Below are 13,517 nucleotides of genomic sequence, written 5' to 3'. Positions count from 1 at the left end.
TGGTGACCCTTCGGTCCTCGTGCTGTCCCGGGGAGTCCTGCACTTTCCACTGGCTCCTAGGGACTGATCCTCTGTGTTCATCACGGGAGTGGCTGAGCAGTTGTCTTTGTATTAGTCCCGGGGTGGATCCCTAGCAGGACCATGTGTGCCCAGGGCTCTTGTCTGTGTGCTCTTTTCCATCAGGACTGCATGAAGTGATAACATGCACCATGCTGATTCGCAAGCAGGAAAATCTCAGCAGCATGCTTGGGAAGGCAGAATAGTCAGGAAGCCAAACTAAAGACCTGCATGTGCATAAAGCTAGAAGGTGGTCCTGTCGGTATATATGCATAAAACAGCTCCTAATAGGAGAGCTGGGTTTTGTAACAGTAAGGTAGGATTTGCTGGTTGATCACTTTTCTCACCTGGCCCCTTTATTGCTCACTAAGGGAGAAAAGAAAACAAACAGATTCTGAAATAACCAAGCTTACCTGCCAGAAAAACAACCAGGTAGATTAAAAACAGTAGTGGTTATATCATGCCTAGACCTACATTATTTACTTAAGTGTGCTGTCTTTTCCTAGAATTTTCTGTTATATATTTCTGACATACAAGCCACACATGATACAGTGTTGGGGTTGATTTCCTTTTCCCCATTGCTATAGTACCATACTGTTTTAGGAAGGCTGGGTAATCTGATTTAATGACTGCCTATTAGAAATGTTTGTTAACACACATCGCATGTGTTTATGACTACCCTGTACTTCTGTTACTGACATTTTCACTTATTTTTATTACAAACCCATAATGAGTCCCATAAAGGAAAAGCCATCATTGTCGGTGATTAGTTTGACATTTGAAAGTTTTTCTAAGTTAAGTTTTGCAGACGTACTAAATATGAAAGGGACGTTATGATTAACAGCTATTATAAAAGGAATTCAAAAGTGTCTTTGAAATAAAATTGATAAACTTTGCTGCTCTGAGAGGAACATGATCAACTCTCAAAGCTATTAAGATTCATTTTCACTCCTTTTGTTAATTTCCTGGACAATTTTAAGTCTCACTGCTTTTCAGTATACTTGTTTTATACACACAATTTTTTTATCACAATATATAAAAGGAAATACTTTCTTCACTTTGAAAAAGTGCATGTAGATTCAAATTATGAAAAAACTTTCTCCACCCTCTTCTTGTCGGATTCTAAGTTTAAAGAAATGTCATATCCATGAAGAGTTGGTTATTAACACAAGACCATATGACTATGCAGTTCAGCAGCTCTAGCATAAAATACCTTATGAGTTTTTCTTTGAAAATGATAATATGTTTGATGAAAGTCCACATATCCTGTGCATATGTAAATATTGGTTGTGTGTCCCATCCCTTTGAAAGACAAATAACTTTGTAGATAGTTAAGTGATTGGGAGTTTAAAACATTAACAAGTGATCTTCTGTTAATTTTCTCTTAATAAGAGGTGCATGAAGAAAAGCTAGATTATTCAGGTCATTTGGAAAGCCCAGCTGTTTTTATTATATAGTAGTGAGACTGAGAACAGCCACATTCATCGACTTTAAAGTTTTTGTAATGCTAATAATGATAAATAGTAATACAGGTTTCTTATAAAATACAAAGATTCTATCCACCAGAAAAATTATCATTATTATTATTTTAATATATCTTTATTGATTTCAGAGAGGGAGAGAGAGAGAGAGAAACATCAATGATGAGTCATTGATTGAGCCCACAACCCAGCCATGTGTCCTGACTGGGAATCGAACCCCCATTTGCCTGGATCCTAGGTCGATGCTCAACCGCTGAGCCACACCCGGCCGGGCCACCAGAAAAATTATTGACATTAATTCTATTTCACACTTATTTTAAAGCCTCAGGTAAACTGACAGTAGAGCTAATGATGACCTTTTGTGAAAATGAAGCCCCTGAACCCAGACTCTGGTCTGAATAGATGACCATTACCCCTACATGAGGCATTAACTGGACATTTCATACAAACATATTATTTGGGACAAGTTTCCCTGAGGTGTGCTCTGGTTGCTGCTTATCTCTCTAAATTCTGTAGTTTCATGATTCCTGGCTTGGTAAGGTTTAGTTTTAAAGATGTTAGGTTAGATGAACTGTGTTAGGCCAGCTCATGTGATCCCTATGGAATAAAGTAGAAAATATTATGTTTGAATGTCTACCAAGTGTTTCCTTGGTAAATTGTCTTAGCTTGTAGCTTAATATCACAATATGCACAATTAAAATTTCTTAGTGAATTAATGTGGCTCCCTTAATGTGAGTGTAAAGTCTGATACCCCCATACTTTATGCTTTCCCTGTTGGTAAATACAAATGAGAATGGTAGCTGTTATTACTGGGTGCCCCCTTCAAAAATAGTATTTTGTGAGCTGAAATTTATACTGTTCCTGCTTGTCTCCTTTCCTTTTATCTGAATTCCAGGAAAGTCACCTTACTTTAATTCTGTTAATTCTTAATTCTTTTAATTTTCACTTTTAATTCTCTAATGAGATTCGGGTGTCCTCATCAATGTGATTTTTGTCTTCCCTTCCCAGTGATTTCCAAAATTCATTTTTTAAAATTGCCTTGGAATACAGCCTCAATGTGAGGCCATGGTTCACTATGTATTGTTATTGTTTAAATTACAGTGCAAGAAAGTGTTTCTAATCTGCATATTTTGGGACAACAGTGACTTACAAATGATTTTGGAATTTGAGACCTCGAGCATTTGAAAGTTCAAAGTTGTGCCCAGTGTAGCAAATTCTCCGGTGGCTGTGGAACATCTCTGGGTTGCGATGAAGGGCGTTATAGTGAAAAGGCTGACTTAATCAGCATTCCAACAGCAGCATGCCTCAGGACTTCCTGCCTAAGATTAAATACAAATTGCTATTTAGTACAGCCAGAAATGCTAAGAAAAACTTATCAGATGTGCTTGAAAAAGCTGTCATTGAAAGTTTGGTGTGGCCTGTCTTTGCCGTGAGTTTTGCTGCCCTATCTTTTTGTTGGATGAATCACTAGAGCTAAATTAGCCATCAGTTTTGATTGATGTAGCATCACTAAGCACTTAGCTCTAAAATTCTGTCTGTCTTTAAAGAACAAAAAAGTATAAAGTATTATTAATGAGACTGCTTTTCATTACGTTTAAGTTATAATTGTGAGATTGCTGATGATATTTTTTAATACAGATGGTTTGAAAATAAGGTGGAACTAAAATTGTAGACATTGGTTCATTAGCTATGTATATGAAAAACTTAAGGAAAATGTATGAAGGACTAAAGATAGAATATTTAACTCCCAAAGCAGTCAAAGAAGGAGGAAAGTTTGTAACTAAATTTATACAGTACAAAGAAGGAAGGAGAACGGAAAAGCAAGGTGAATAGAATATTCAAAATTAAGGGTATGGAAGCTGGTACATCAATAGTAACAATTAATGAAAGCAGAGTAGTACAGATTCTTAGGTTGGATTTTAAAAACTTAAGTTATATGTTCATTTGCAAGAGGCCCACTTAAAACATAGTGACAGGTAATTTGGAAATACAGTGAGGATGAGAATGGAGAAAAAATTAATGTAAATCAAATTTATGTGAGGTTTCCCAAAACTCTTTGTCCGTCGTTGAAAAGACTATAAAGAGCCCAGACAAAGGTGAAGAAAATACACCTGAGTCACTCAATATGTGTAATTTGTGACAAAAACTCATACAATGAAATATGATTCATTTTGGGGGACAGGAGACTGCTTCAAAACTCAGGGAAAAAGTCACCAAGAAAGAACAGCCAAATTAAACAGGACTTTTTAGACCCTTTTATAAAACTATAACTTGGAATCCCACTTTTATTTCACAAGTACAAACTACTTCTGTTCTCTAAAGTAATTTTTTCTGAGAAAGAGCTGTTTAACTTATAACATCAGTGTGTTGCCAAGTGTTTAAAAACACTGTACATACTTGCTGCTGCCAGTAAGTAAAACCCTAAGTAGTCCATGCTCAAACTCTCACGTTTAGATGACAGTGAGTTTGATGTTATCACCTTGCGCTGAGACCAGGATCAGTGTATGTGGGCTTGATGAAAGCAGCCCAAGTCAAAGTGAGTATTACGTTTGACAGTTTTACCTCCACATAAAATAAAAGAAGCATGTCCCAAAGGCTACAGTTAGTTCATAAAAGTATTATTGGCCAGGAAATAGAAACAGTAAAAATATCCTACAATGTGATGAGACAGGAGGAAATATTGTTATGTTTTTTAATTAATCATAGGCATTATCTTTTTAATTAGTCCTATATTAATTACATCATTAAGTCTTACACCTGTGTATTTTAAGCATATACAATAATATACCCTAAAATGTAATTATCCAATAAAGACAAGTACCATATGATTTTGCTCAGATGTAGAATCTAATGAACAAAATAAACTAGCAAATAGAATAGAAACAGGCTCAAAGATAGAGAACGGACTGACAGTTGTCAGAGGAGAGAGGCTGTCCTGGGGCTGGGTGAAACAAACCAAATATTCTTCTAAAGGTGAAAAATAAACTATCCCCTTGCATCTTTTTTTTTTTTTTAATTGATTTCAGAGAGAGGAAGAGAGAGAAACATCAATGATAAGTCATTGATTGGCTGCCCTCAACTGGGGATTGAACCTGGGCATGTGCCCTGACTGGGAATCAAACCTCAGTCTCCTGGATCACAGGTCAACCCTCAGCTGCTGAGCCACGCCATCTGGGCTCCCCTTGTGTCTTTAGCTGACTATTAAATGGTGCATGTGTAGGAAGAGACTCCATGATTTAAGCTAAGGACAACTGCTTGGAAGCTGTAAGCGAACGACTACCAGAGGTTTAACAAGTCTGGGAGACTTGTGTTCTGACCAAAGTGGAAAGACCTGTGAATACCCAGGGTATTCGGCAGAGACCCTGAGAAGCCATGCCTTAGCAGCAGGGCTGTAGACCTTACCAAAAAGCTTGAAAATGAGCCTTGAATGGATCAAGCTGTTTTACCAACAAATTATCCGCCTCAAAACTTTTAAAGGAAAAAAAAAAATCCAGACAACATTCAAAATATTCAGAATCCATTAAAAATATTACTGTGTGTAAGGAAGCAGAAAAATGTGCATAACCAGGAGAAAAATTAGTCAGTAAAACAGATTGAGAAATGGCTGGTAGTGGAATTAGCAGACAAGGATTTTTTAAAAGCTATTATAAAAAATAACTTTTAAAAGATTTTAGAAAACATTATTATAATGAACAAAGAAAAAGAAAATATAAAAACAAACCAAATATTCTTCTAAAGGTGAAAAATAAACTATCTGAATTGAAAATTTCTCTGTATGGGCTTGACAAAAGTTTAGATACTATTAAAGAAAATATCAGTGAATTTGAAGATGAGACAATTGAAACTAAACCACAAAGAGAAAAAAACTGAATACCATCCAATTGACCTATGGAACAGTACTGATTCAACATTATGCATTTGAAGTCTTGGGAATAAAGGGACACAAAAATACAGGTATTTGAGGGGAAAATGGCCAAAAATGTTATGACTCTGATAAATAGACACACCCACAGGTCCAAGAGACTGAACAAATCTGAAGCAGGCTACTATAGCAAAGCCCATTACAATCTATGTGCAGAAAACCAAAGAGAATAAGAAAATCTTTAAAGCAGCCAGAGAAGAAAACACATTATATATAGGGAGAAAAAGATAAGAAGTGACTTCTCATCTGAAACAATGCAAGTCAGAAGACAATAGAAAGACACCTCCTTGATGAGGCCTACCTTGACTGCCATATTGAAACTATAGTTCCCCCACATTCTGCCTCCCTTACCCAGACCTGTTCTTATATTCTCCATGGCATCTATCATTTATAATATACAACATAATTCTATATTTATGTTTCTGTCTCCTCCACTAGATTAACGTTTGTTTTCTTCTTGGTTTGTTCAGTGATGTACTTTTAACACCTGGAAAATGACTTGAACATAATAGCTGCTTATGAAATTTTTATTGAATGAACAAATGGCAGTCATTGTTAGAGTTCTCCAGAGAAACAGAACCAGCAGGATCTGTGTACATATATAGAGAGAAAGATTTATTTTTTAGAAATTGGATAGTGTGCTTGTGGAGGCTTGACAAAGCCACAGTCTGCAGGATTAGGTTGGCAGTCTGGAAACCCACAGAAGTTTCAGTCAGAGTCCCTTCTTACTGGCAGGATTCCTTCCTGCTTTTGAAAGGCAGTCTTTTTCTATTAAGGTCTTCAACTGATTGGATGAGATTCACTCACATTACAGAGGGTAATCACCTTTACTCAGAGTCCACCAATTTAAATGTTAAAGTCATCCAAAAAATACCTTCACAGAAACATCCAGAATAATGTTTGACCAAATACCTAGGTACTATGGCCTAGCCACGTTGACACATTAAATTAACCGTCACAGTAGAGCACGGAGAAATAGATACTGTTATACACTGCTGAAACGTAAAAAAATCAGTTGGTACATCACTTAATTTGGCAATGTCTAATAAAGTTGATTTTTTGCATGTCCTTCCACTGAACAGTTTTACTTCTAGTTATACAGAAACAAATAGTTTATTTGTATAAGGACACAAATAAACATGTTCAGGAATTTTTCTGAAGTGTTGTTTGTAATAGGAAGAAAATGGAAATAAGTCTTAAATGTTTATTGGTGGGAAAATGGATCAATTAGCTGTGGTATACTCTTAGATTGGAGTACTGTACAGCAGTTAAATAAATGTTCATATATTAACTTGGGTTAATTTTGAAAATTATGTTGAATGAAAAAATTAGTTGCCAAAGGATATATATAGTTTGGTACTACTTATATTTTAACAACTCAAACCGTAATGTTGGTTGCATTAGTTTTTTATCAAGATTATTTTTGCTGTTTAAGATTCTCCTCTCTAATCCTATTAAAGAAATCCATAGAAGCACAGGCCTTTGTTCTCTGACATCTTACGGTGGAGGGGACTAAAGATACACATGAAGAGTTAGTCGTTCAATAGAAATTGTTAATGTGACCAATGGGAACCACAAATGAACTTCTTTGCTTCTGTGCCCATTTTGCTAATTTTTGCTCATTTAGAATAACTTTTAAAATATGAAACCTGTGATGAAACTTCAAAGTCAGGGATATTAATATTCAAAATGACAGATGGCATGTATTTTCAGTTAAGGAATAGGCAGAATGTAAATAAAAATCACAGTAAGTCATTATCACATTCAGTTACATCTGTTGATATTCTCTACTTAAATATTTCACTATGTTTTGTTAAACTGTGATTAAGAGTGAAATAAGTTAAAATGAATGTTCATCTTTTCTGATAACATTCTTATTCATAAGTTTGTGGTAAATTTACTGCATTTGAGTTTAACCTTTATTTTACTTAATATTTAACAGTACTCTCACAAAAATGCATTCTAATCAGCCCCCTGCGTTGTTTTTACTTCCTTCCTAGTTGTCTGACGATGGTCGCTATGTCTTGTTATCGATAAGGGAGGGGTGTGATCCAGTAAACCGTCTCTGGTACTGTGACTTACAGCAGGAATCCAATGGCATCACTGGTAAGTTATCTTCCAGCCACAGATAATGACTCCAGAATTCTCCATTAAAAAGCAGTTCTTGTGTCTTCTAACTGGTTTTCTAAGAAACCTTCCATTTAACCACGTCATCTTACTTCATATGGTTTTTTTCTTCCCATATTATTCCATAAAATGAAGAAAAATGGAATGAAGGTATCTGTTGGCTTTAGCATTGTCTCTGTAGATTGAGGTTCACCATATTTTTTGCAGAGGTGCACCAGGTCCTCACAAACAACATTCTATATGGTACAGCCGTGAATGAACATGAAGAAGGAAAAAGGGACACATCTAAGAAACTTTAAATGGCCACGCTGCATTCAGACTGGAAGACCCTATTTAAAGAATGAGCCAGGTCCTGGCCTCCTTCCCAACTTGATCTTTCTTTGAGTTACTTGACCATCATCTTCTCTGCTTCCTGGGTGTTTTTTGTTTGGTTGGTTGCTTTGGTTTTGCAGCCCCGTGCAGAGGAAAGACTCCGTAGATATTAGCAATTATTATTTTCCAAATTGTTCCCCCCTTTTTAAAATTCTTCCAGAGGAACTTTAAGATTGTTTTGTGATGAGCTGAAGAAGCTTCAGCTGTATGTTTGACTGGGACTGTGTGTATATCTATACATTCATTGGGGATTAGATCTCTCAAAGTTATATAGGAACCACATATTTCTTGTTAAAGCCATTCCTAGGTATTGATGGTTTGTAAAGGTATCAAGGTTTAACTTAAGAAGTAGAGCCAGTAGGAGGTATCTGTTCAGAGATTTCTTGTAAGGAATGGGCTTACATGATGATGGGGCTGACTAGGTAGGTCTGAAATCAGGAGGGCAGGCCATCAGAAAGGGCAGGTGGAAACTCTCGGACAGAGGCTGAAGCTGCTGTCCACAAGTAGCATTTCTTTTTTAGGTAATTCTCAGCTTGGCTTTTTCAGCTGATTGAATCAGATGCACTCAGACTGTATAGGATAATTTCCCTTACTTAAACTCAACTGACCATGGTCTTTGGTCACATCTACAAAACACCTTCACAGTAACATCTAGATCCATGTTTGATTGGTTAACTGGGGACATTAGCCTAGCCAAGTTGACATGTCCCAAGGGCCGTCATAGTGAGCCCATGGAAAACCACGTGGAGAGGAATAGAGCACACAAGTCTTTCAATACTAACCTGATTTTTTTTTAATAAGGTGACTAAACTGACCAGTGTTTGGAGTTCACCTGAGGCATTTAGAAGAGTATGTAATGTCCTATAGACAAGAAATCAATTTGAAGTGGATTTGAAGCTGTTGAGTTACATACTGATGGATTGGGCTCAACTTGGAGAGAGCACTCCAGTTACCGCTGTCAAATTCTGGGTGTAGCACTAGATCTGTTATCTTTTTAAAATTACTGCTTTACTAGTATTAAATTTGTGGGTAGTGTAAACCTCAGAGTAGTTAGTTCTTTTGAATGGCATCCTGGGATTCTGAAAGCTCTTGATAGTGGTAGTGATTGGCTAATCCTAAAAATATCAGTTTCCACCCCTGGGTTTAAAAGTCAGTTGTGTAGGACAAGATTAGGGTGACTTGGTTTGGGAGGGGATTCTTTTGTGATTGTTTATTTTACTTCATTGTTGGTTTATTATGATATGGCTATGATTATTTAAAGAAACAAGTACTGTGTGTGAATTTAATTGTCAAAGACATTGAATAAATATATTTAGTTTATAACAGGAGAGACGTAGCATATTGAGATAGTGATTGTTAAATTTTTAAAAATAATTCCTGTTTAATACAGTTGGATATATTGAGATAATAAGCATAAGACTTTCAAATCAAATTTGAATTTTAATCTCAGCTCCATCACTAAATGACTGGTCACCCTGGGGATGGAAAAGTTATTTTCTGACTCAATATTTCCATGGCTACAGATGGGGAAGTAATATGTACTGCATGAGGAATTGTGAGGAGTAAGGAAAATGCATAGAAAAGGGCTTACCAGGGTTCCTGGCATATAGCAGGTTATCAAGTGTTGCTTTTCTCCACTCTGTTGTTTCTTGACTGATGGGAATATTTGGAATCGCCGCACTGTTTTTAAGCAGCTCAGTAAAATAGATGGAGCGCGTCCTGAAGTAAACATTTATTTTTAGAGGCAAAGCTGCTCTAAACACAGTTCTTGGTATTGACTTGTTTTCTGCAAAACCAGATTGATAATCAGAAAAGAGTCCTTTCATTGAAGAAAACATAAGTAGGAGTGTCTCTAGTGGGAGACTAGGAGGGAAATTGTCGAATTTTGCAGGTTGATAATAGAAATGTTAGGGGTTTATGTGCCCTGTTGGTGATTATGACTACTATCCGGGATCTTTTCTTACTATTTCCTTACCTGCTCCCCCATTTTTGTTTTGCTTTTTAAACTAAGGGGAAGATTAACACTTAACTGCAAAATATGCTTGTTAACTAGTAGATGAGTTAAACCTGAATAGCTGATGACTGAAAGCTAAATCCAATGTTATAAAGTCTTTACTTTTATATTACTGAAATTTATACTCCTTTGGATAATCTAAAGCCTTACTGCTGTGATGTTAATCTTTTTTACCTTAACAGTAGGGGGAATTACTAGCACTTTCCTACCTTTTATGTCATTTTTGTCAGAAAACCCTTTTTGCCAAGAAAACCTTTTTACCTTGTGCATTTTGAAATGAGAAGTACACAGAAAAGTGGCTGGTGGCTATTGAATATCATAGAAAAAGGCAGCACATAGGAAAAACAAAACTACATAGATACAGGATAGAAAAAAATCTTAGCAAGTTGAGAGTTAAAGGAGTTCTCTACAAAATTGGATTCCTCTGTCGACACTGATGGTATGAATCTGAATTTCTTTTCTCTGACTTCCTGCTCGCTGCTCCCAGAGGGGAATCTTTCTCTTGTTACCTGTCCCTCTCTTTGGAGAACCTCATTTCTGCCGTTTATACTTGCACGTTTGTTCCACATGTGAACACATTTGTTGCAAACTGTAGGATGTAGGCTTTCCACAGGAACTGCAGTTGAGGCCAATTGCTGCTCCTTTCCTTACCTTTCTGAGCAGGTGACTCCCCTGTCTCCCCTCATTCATCACTGTGTAGAAATGGCACTAAGCCTTCATCTGGGCCTTAGAAGTTGTTATAATTTTTTTCTTGTTTTCAACAGCTAAGCAGGTCCCCTCCAAAGAATACTGCACCCCCATTGTTCTGGCTGTCAGAGACATGTTCCGAGTCGCTCTTTTCTTTCTTTAGGAGGAAGGAATTTCTGCCGAGGAGCCTCCTCAGGCTTTTGGTTGATTCCTTTCCCTCCACAGTTGGTCCTTCTGCACCTTGCCCGTCCCTGTTCTGATTTCTTTTTCTCTCCAGACAAACACACTTTGAGGCTTTGTGAGCTGTGTGAGTTCAGCGACCCTGTCTGCCTTGCTCTCTGTGCAGTCCTCAGCACCTAGAACAGTGCCTGATATGACAAGATTCTCTCCTTGACCAGACTTCAGTCAGGGTCCTCTGAGCCCTCTTCCCAACTAGCCTCAACCTTGGTTCCTTGCCCAGCCTCCTTGCTTGGCCTGCATATCCCACTTGTAGAAGAATCCTGCTAAGTCAGCTTAGAGAGAACTCCCCCCACCTTTGATGTTTAATCACATTCCTTGCCCTGGCTGGTGTGGCTCAGTTGGTTGGAGCTTCGTCCCATATACCAAAAGGCTGCAGGTTTGATCCCCAGTCAGGGCATCTACCGAGGTTGCTGGTTTGATCACCAGTTGGGACATTGTATGGGAGGCAGCCAATTAGTGTTTCTCACATTGATGTTTCTCTCTCTCTCCCCCCCCGCCCTTTTCTCTCTCTAAAGTCAGTTAAAAAAAAAAGTGAGCCTGAAGTCATCTTTGTTTATACCACAACATTTATAAAGCATTTTGGTGGAAAAGCTGAATGGTGTTACCATATTTGATTTTTGTAAGCAAATATCAGTTCATCCTATACTTTGTCTAGCCGTTGACTAACCTGTCTCTCCTTTGTCCTTTCTTGCTGAAGGTTTGATCATTTTAGATTGGTGAAATTTTCAGTGCTCCCCACGTTAATGCTTTCATGTCATTAAAAAATGACATGAAAAAAATGGCTTTCTCCTGCATAAGAAATTAATCTACACGTGAAGATAGAAGGAAGCTCAGTATTTGCCAGGCACCTAAATTGAACATCCAGCCACCTCTGGCTAATGCAGAGCAGATAACCTCTTGTTTTTAGGTAGCTGAGACAACATTGACTCCATGGGTCAGGCATGGTTGGGCATCGTTGGGGGTTACAGTGGAAATGGAGAGGTAAACGCTCAAGAACATTTAAACAAATGATTTATCCAAAATTTAGCCAAGTCATCTGAACATTAAAAGCCAGACCAACAGTGGAGGAGGACTTCTGTGACAGGCAGGGAGTTATTAGAAAATAGTATGTGTCTCAGAGTGGGACTGCAAAAAAAATAATAATAATTGGAACATCAAGAGACAGTGTAAAAATAAGCAATACATGAATACATGAATTTTAGAGTAAAGTAAATAATGCTAAATTAGTGCTTTTATTAATTTTAAAATTAGTGATTATAAGGGCTTTTTCTAGGAAAATGGCTGTGTGCTGTGAGAGATGGAAATTAAACTTTAAAAGTTTACTGTTAGCAAATCATGCTGTTCAGCAGCCACATTTAGCTTATTAGAGAGCTGACAAAACATTTTCTATGAAGTGTAGTTAATACCATTGATTTTCAAAGATAGCAATAAAAGTAATGACTTTGCTCCAGGAAAGGCATGAGGTGACTTACTTTAAGCTAATCTTCACTCAGTACACAAATCATTCCCCCACCAAGAAGCAAGCTTATAAAAAGTAATTTCAACTTCGATGTAGAGAAGTTTAGGAATTGAATTCTGTAGGCATCACAGTGAATAATACCACTTACAGACAAAAGAAGCTCAGAAAAGGTGAGCAGACAGTGAGATCGTTTGGGAGTTTAGCAGTGTCTCTTTTTAAAAGTAATTTTTCTTTTTTCCATTTAAATCAATAATGTTCTCACTTATGCATAGCAAAACTGAGCCCTGTTATTCATCTGAAATGCCAGTTCTCTTGAATTGTGTCATGTCCAAAGCCCCGAGGAGCAAGGGTTTCAGGAAAGCAACAGGGTTTAGTGAGCTCCTGTTTTAAACATGCTTCCCTGGGAGGGCCTGTACTTTAATTTAGGCCATAAAGCTTTTCTGAACTAATTTTAAATGATCAAAACCAGATAGAGTATGTTCTTTGAGCACAATAGGATTTAGCCAAAAATCAATAACAGTAACTAGAGGGTGAAAATCTTAACCATGATAATCAAGTGAAAGAAGTCAGATACTAAAGAATATATGTATGCTTTCATTATATATGAAGTTCAAAAATAAGGTAAGATTAGACTATAGTGTTTAAAGATGCATATTAAGGGAGAAAAAGAACAAAGGAAAATAAGATTACCATAAAATTCAGGATGGTGATTACCTTCAGGGAGGGATGGGGGCTTGTTCAGAGCATCATAACACAAGAAGCTCCTCCTTATTCTATTATAAAAAATGAATTGACTATCCTTATGCGCTTATTCAGATGAACTTTAGAATGATGTCAGATTCCTTAAAAATCTTGTTTGGATTTTGGCTGGAATTGTGTTAAATTTGTAGATTTTCTCTGGATTTATTTGCACCTTTGAAATATTGAGTCTTCCCATCTAGGGATACTGTATGTGTTTGCAGTTACTCAGGTGTCGTTTGTTCTGTTGTTGTTTTTAAGATTCCTTAGAAAAATTTTAGAGCTTTCTTCACATAGAGTCCACATTTCCTATTAAGTGCATTCCTAAATATTTTATTAATTGGGCTTCTTTGGTGAAGGAGCCCTTCTCCCGCCCCTCCCATGTTTTCTAGCTGGTATTGCTAGCATGTAGGAAAACTA

General features: G+C 37.0%; 1 protein-coding gene across 1 annotated transcript in view; it reads left to right on the top strand.

Annotated features, from left to right (window-relative positions):
- PREP (prolyl endopeptidase) overlaps positions 1 to 13,517 on the top strand; it is a 103,536-nt gene that overhangs the window by 39,130 nt on the left and 50,889 nt on the right. The window contains exon 7 of the mRNA XM_087817538.1: positions 7,461 to 7,566. Within this exon, the coding sequence (XP_087673664.1) occupies positions 7,461 to 7,566 (106 nt within the window). The remainder of the gene's footprint in view (positions 1 to 7,460; positions 7,567 to 13,517) is intronic.

Source organism: Miniopterus natalensis, chromosome 5 (assembly GCF_054644295.1).
Source record: "Miniopterus natalensis isolate mMinNat1 chromosome 5, mMinNat1.hap1, whole genome shotgun sequence".
In the NCBI taxonomy this organism is placed as follows: Eukaryota; Metazoa; Chordata; class Mammalia; order Chiroptera; family Miniopteridae; genus Miniopterus; species Miniopterus natalensis.
This window is presented reverse-complemented; position numbering and strand designations above follow the sequence as displayed.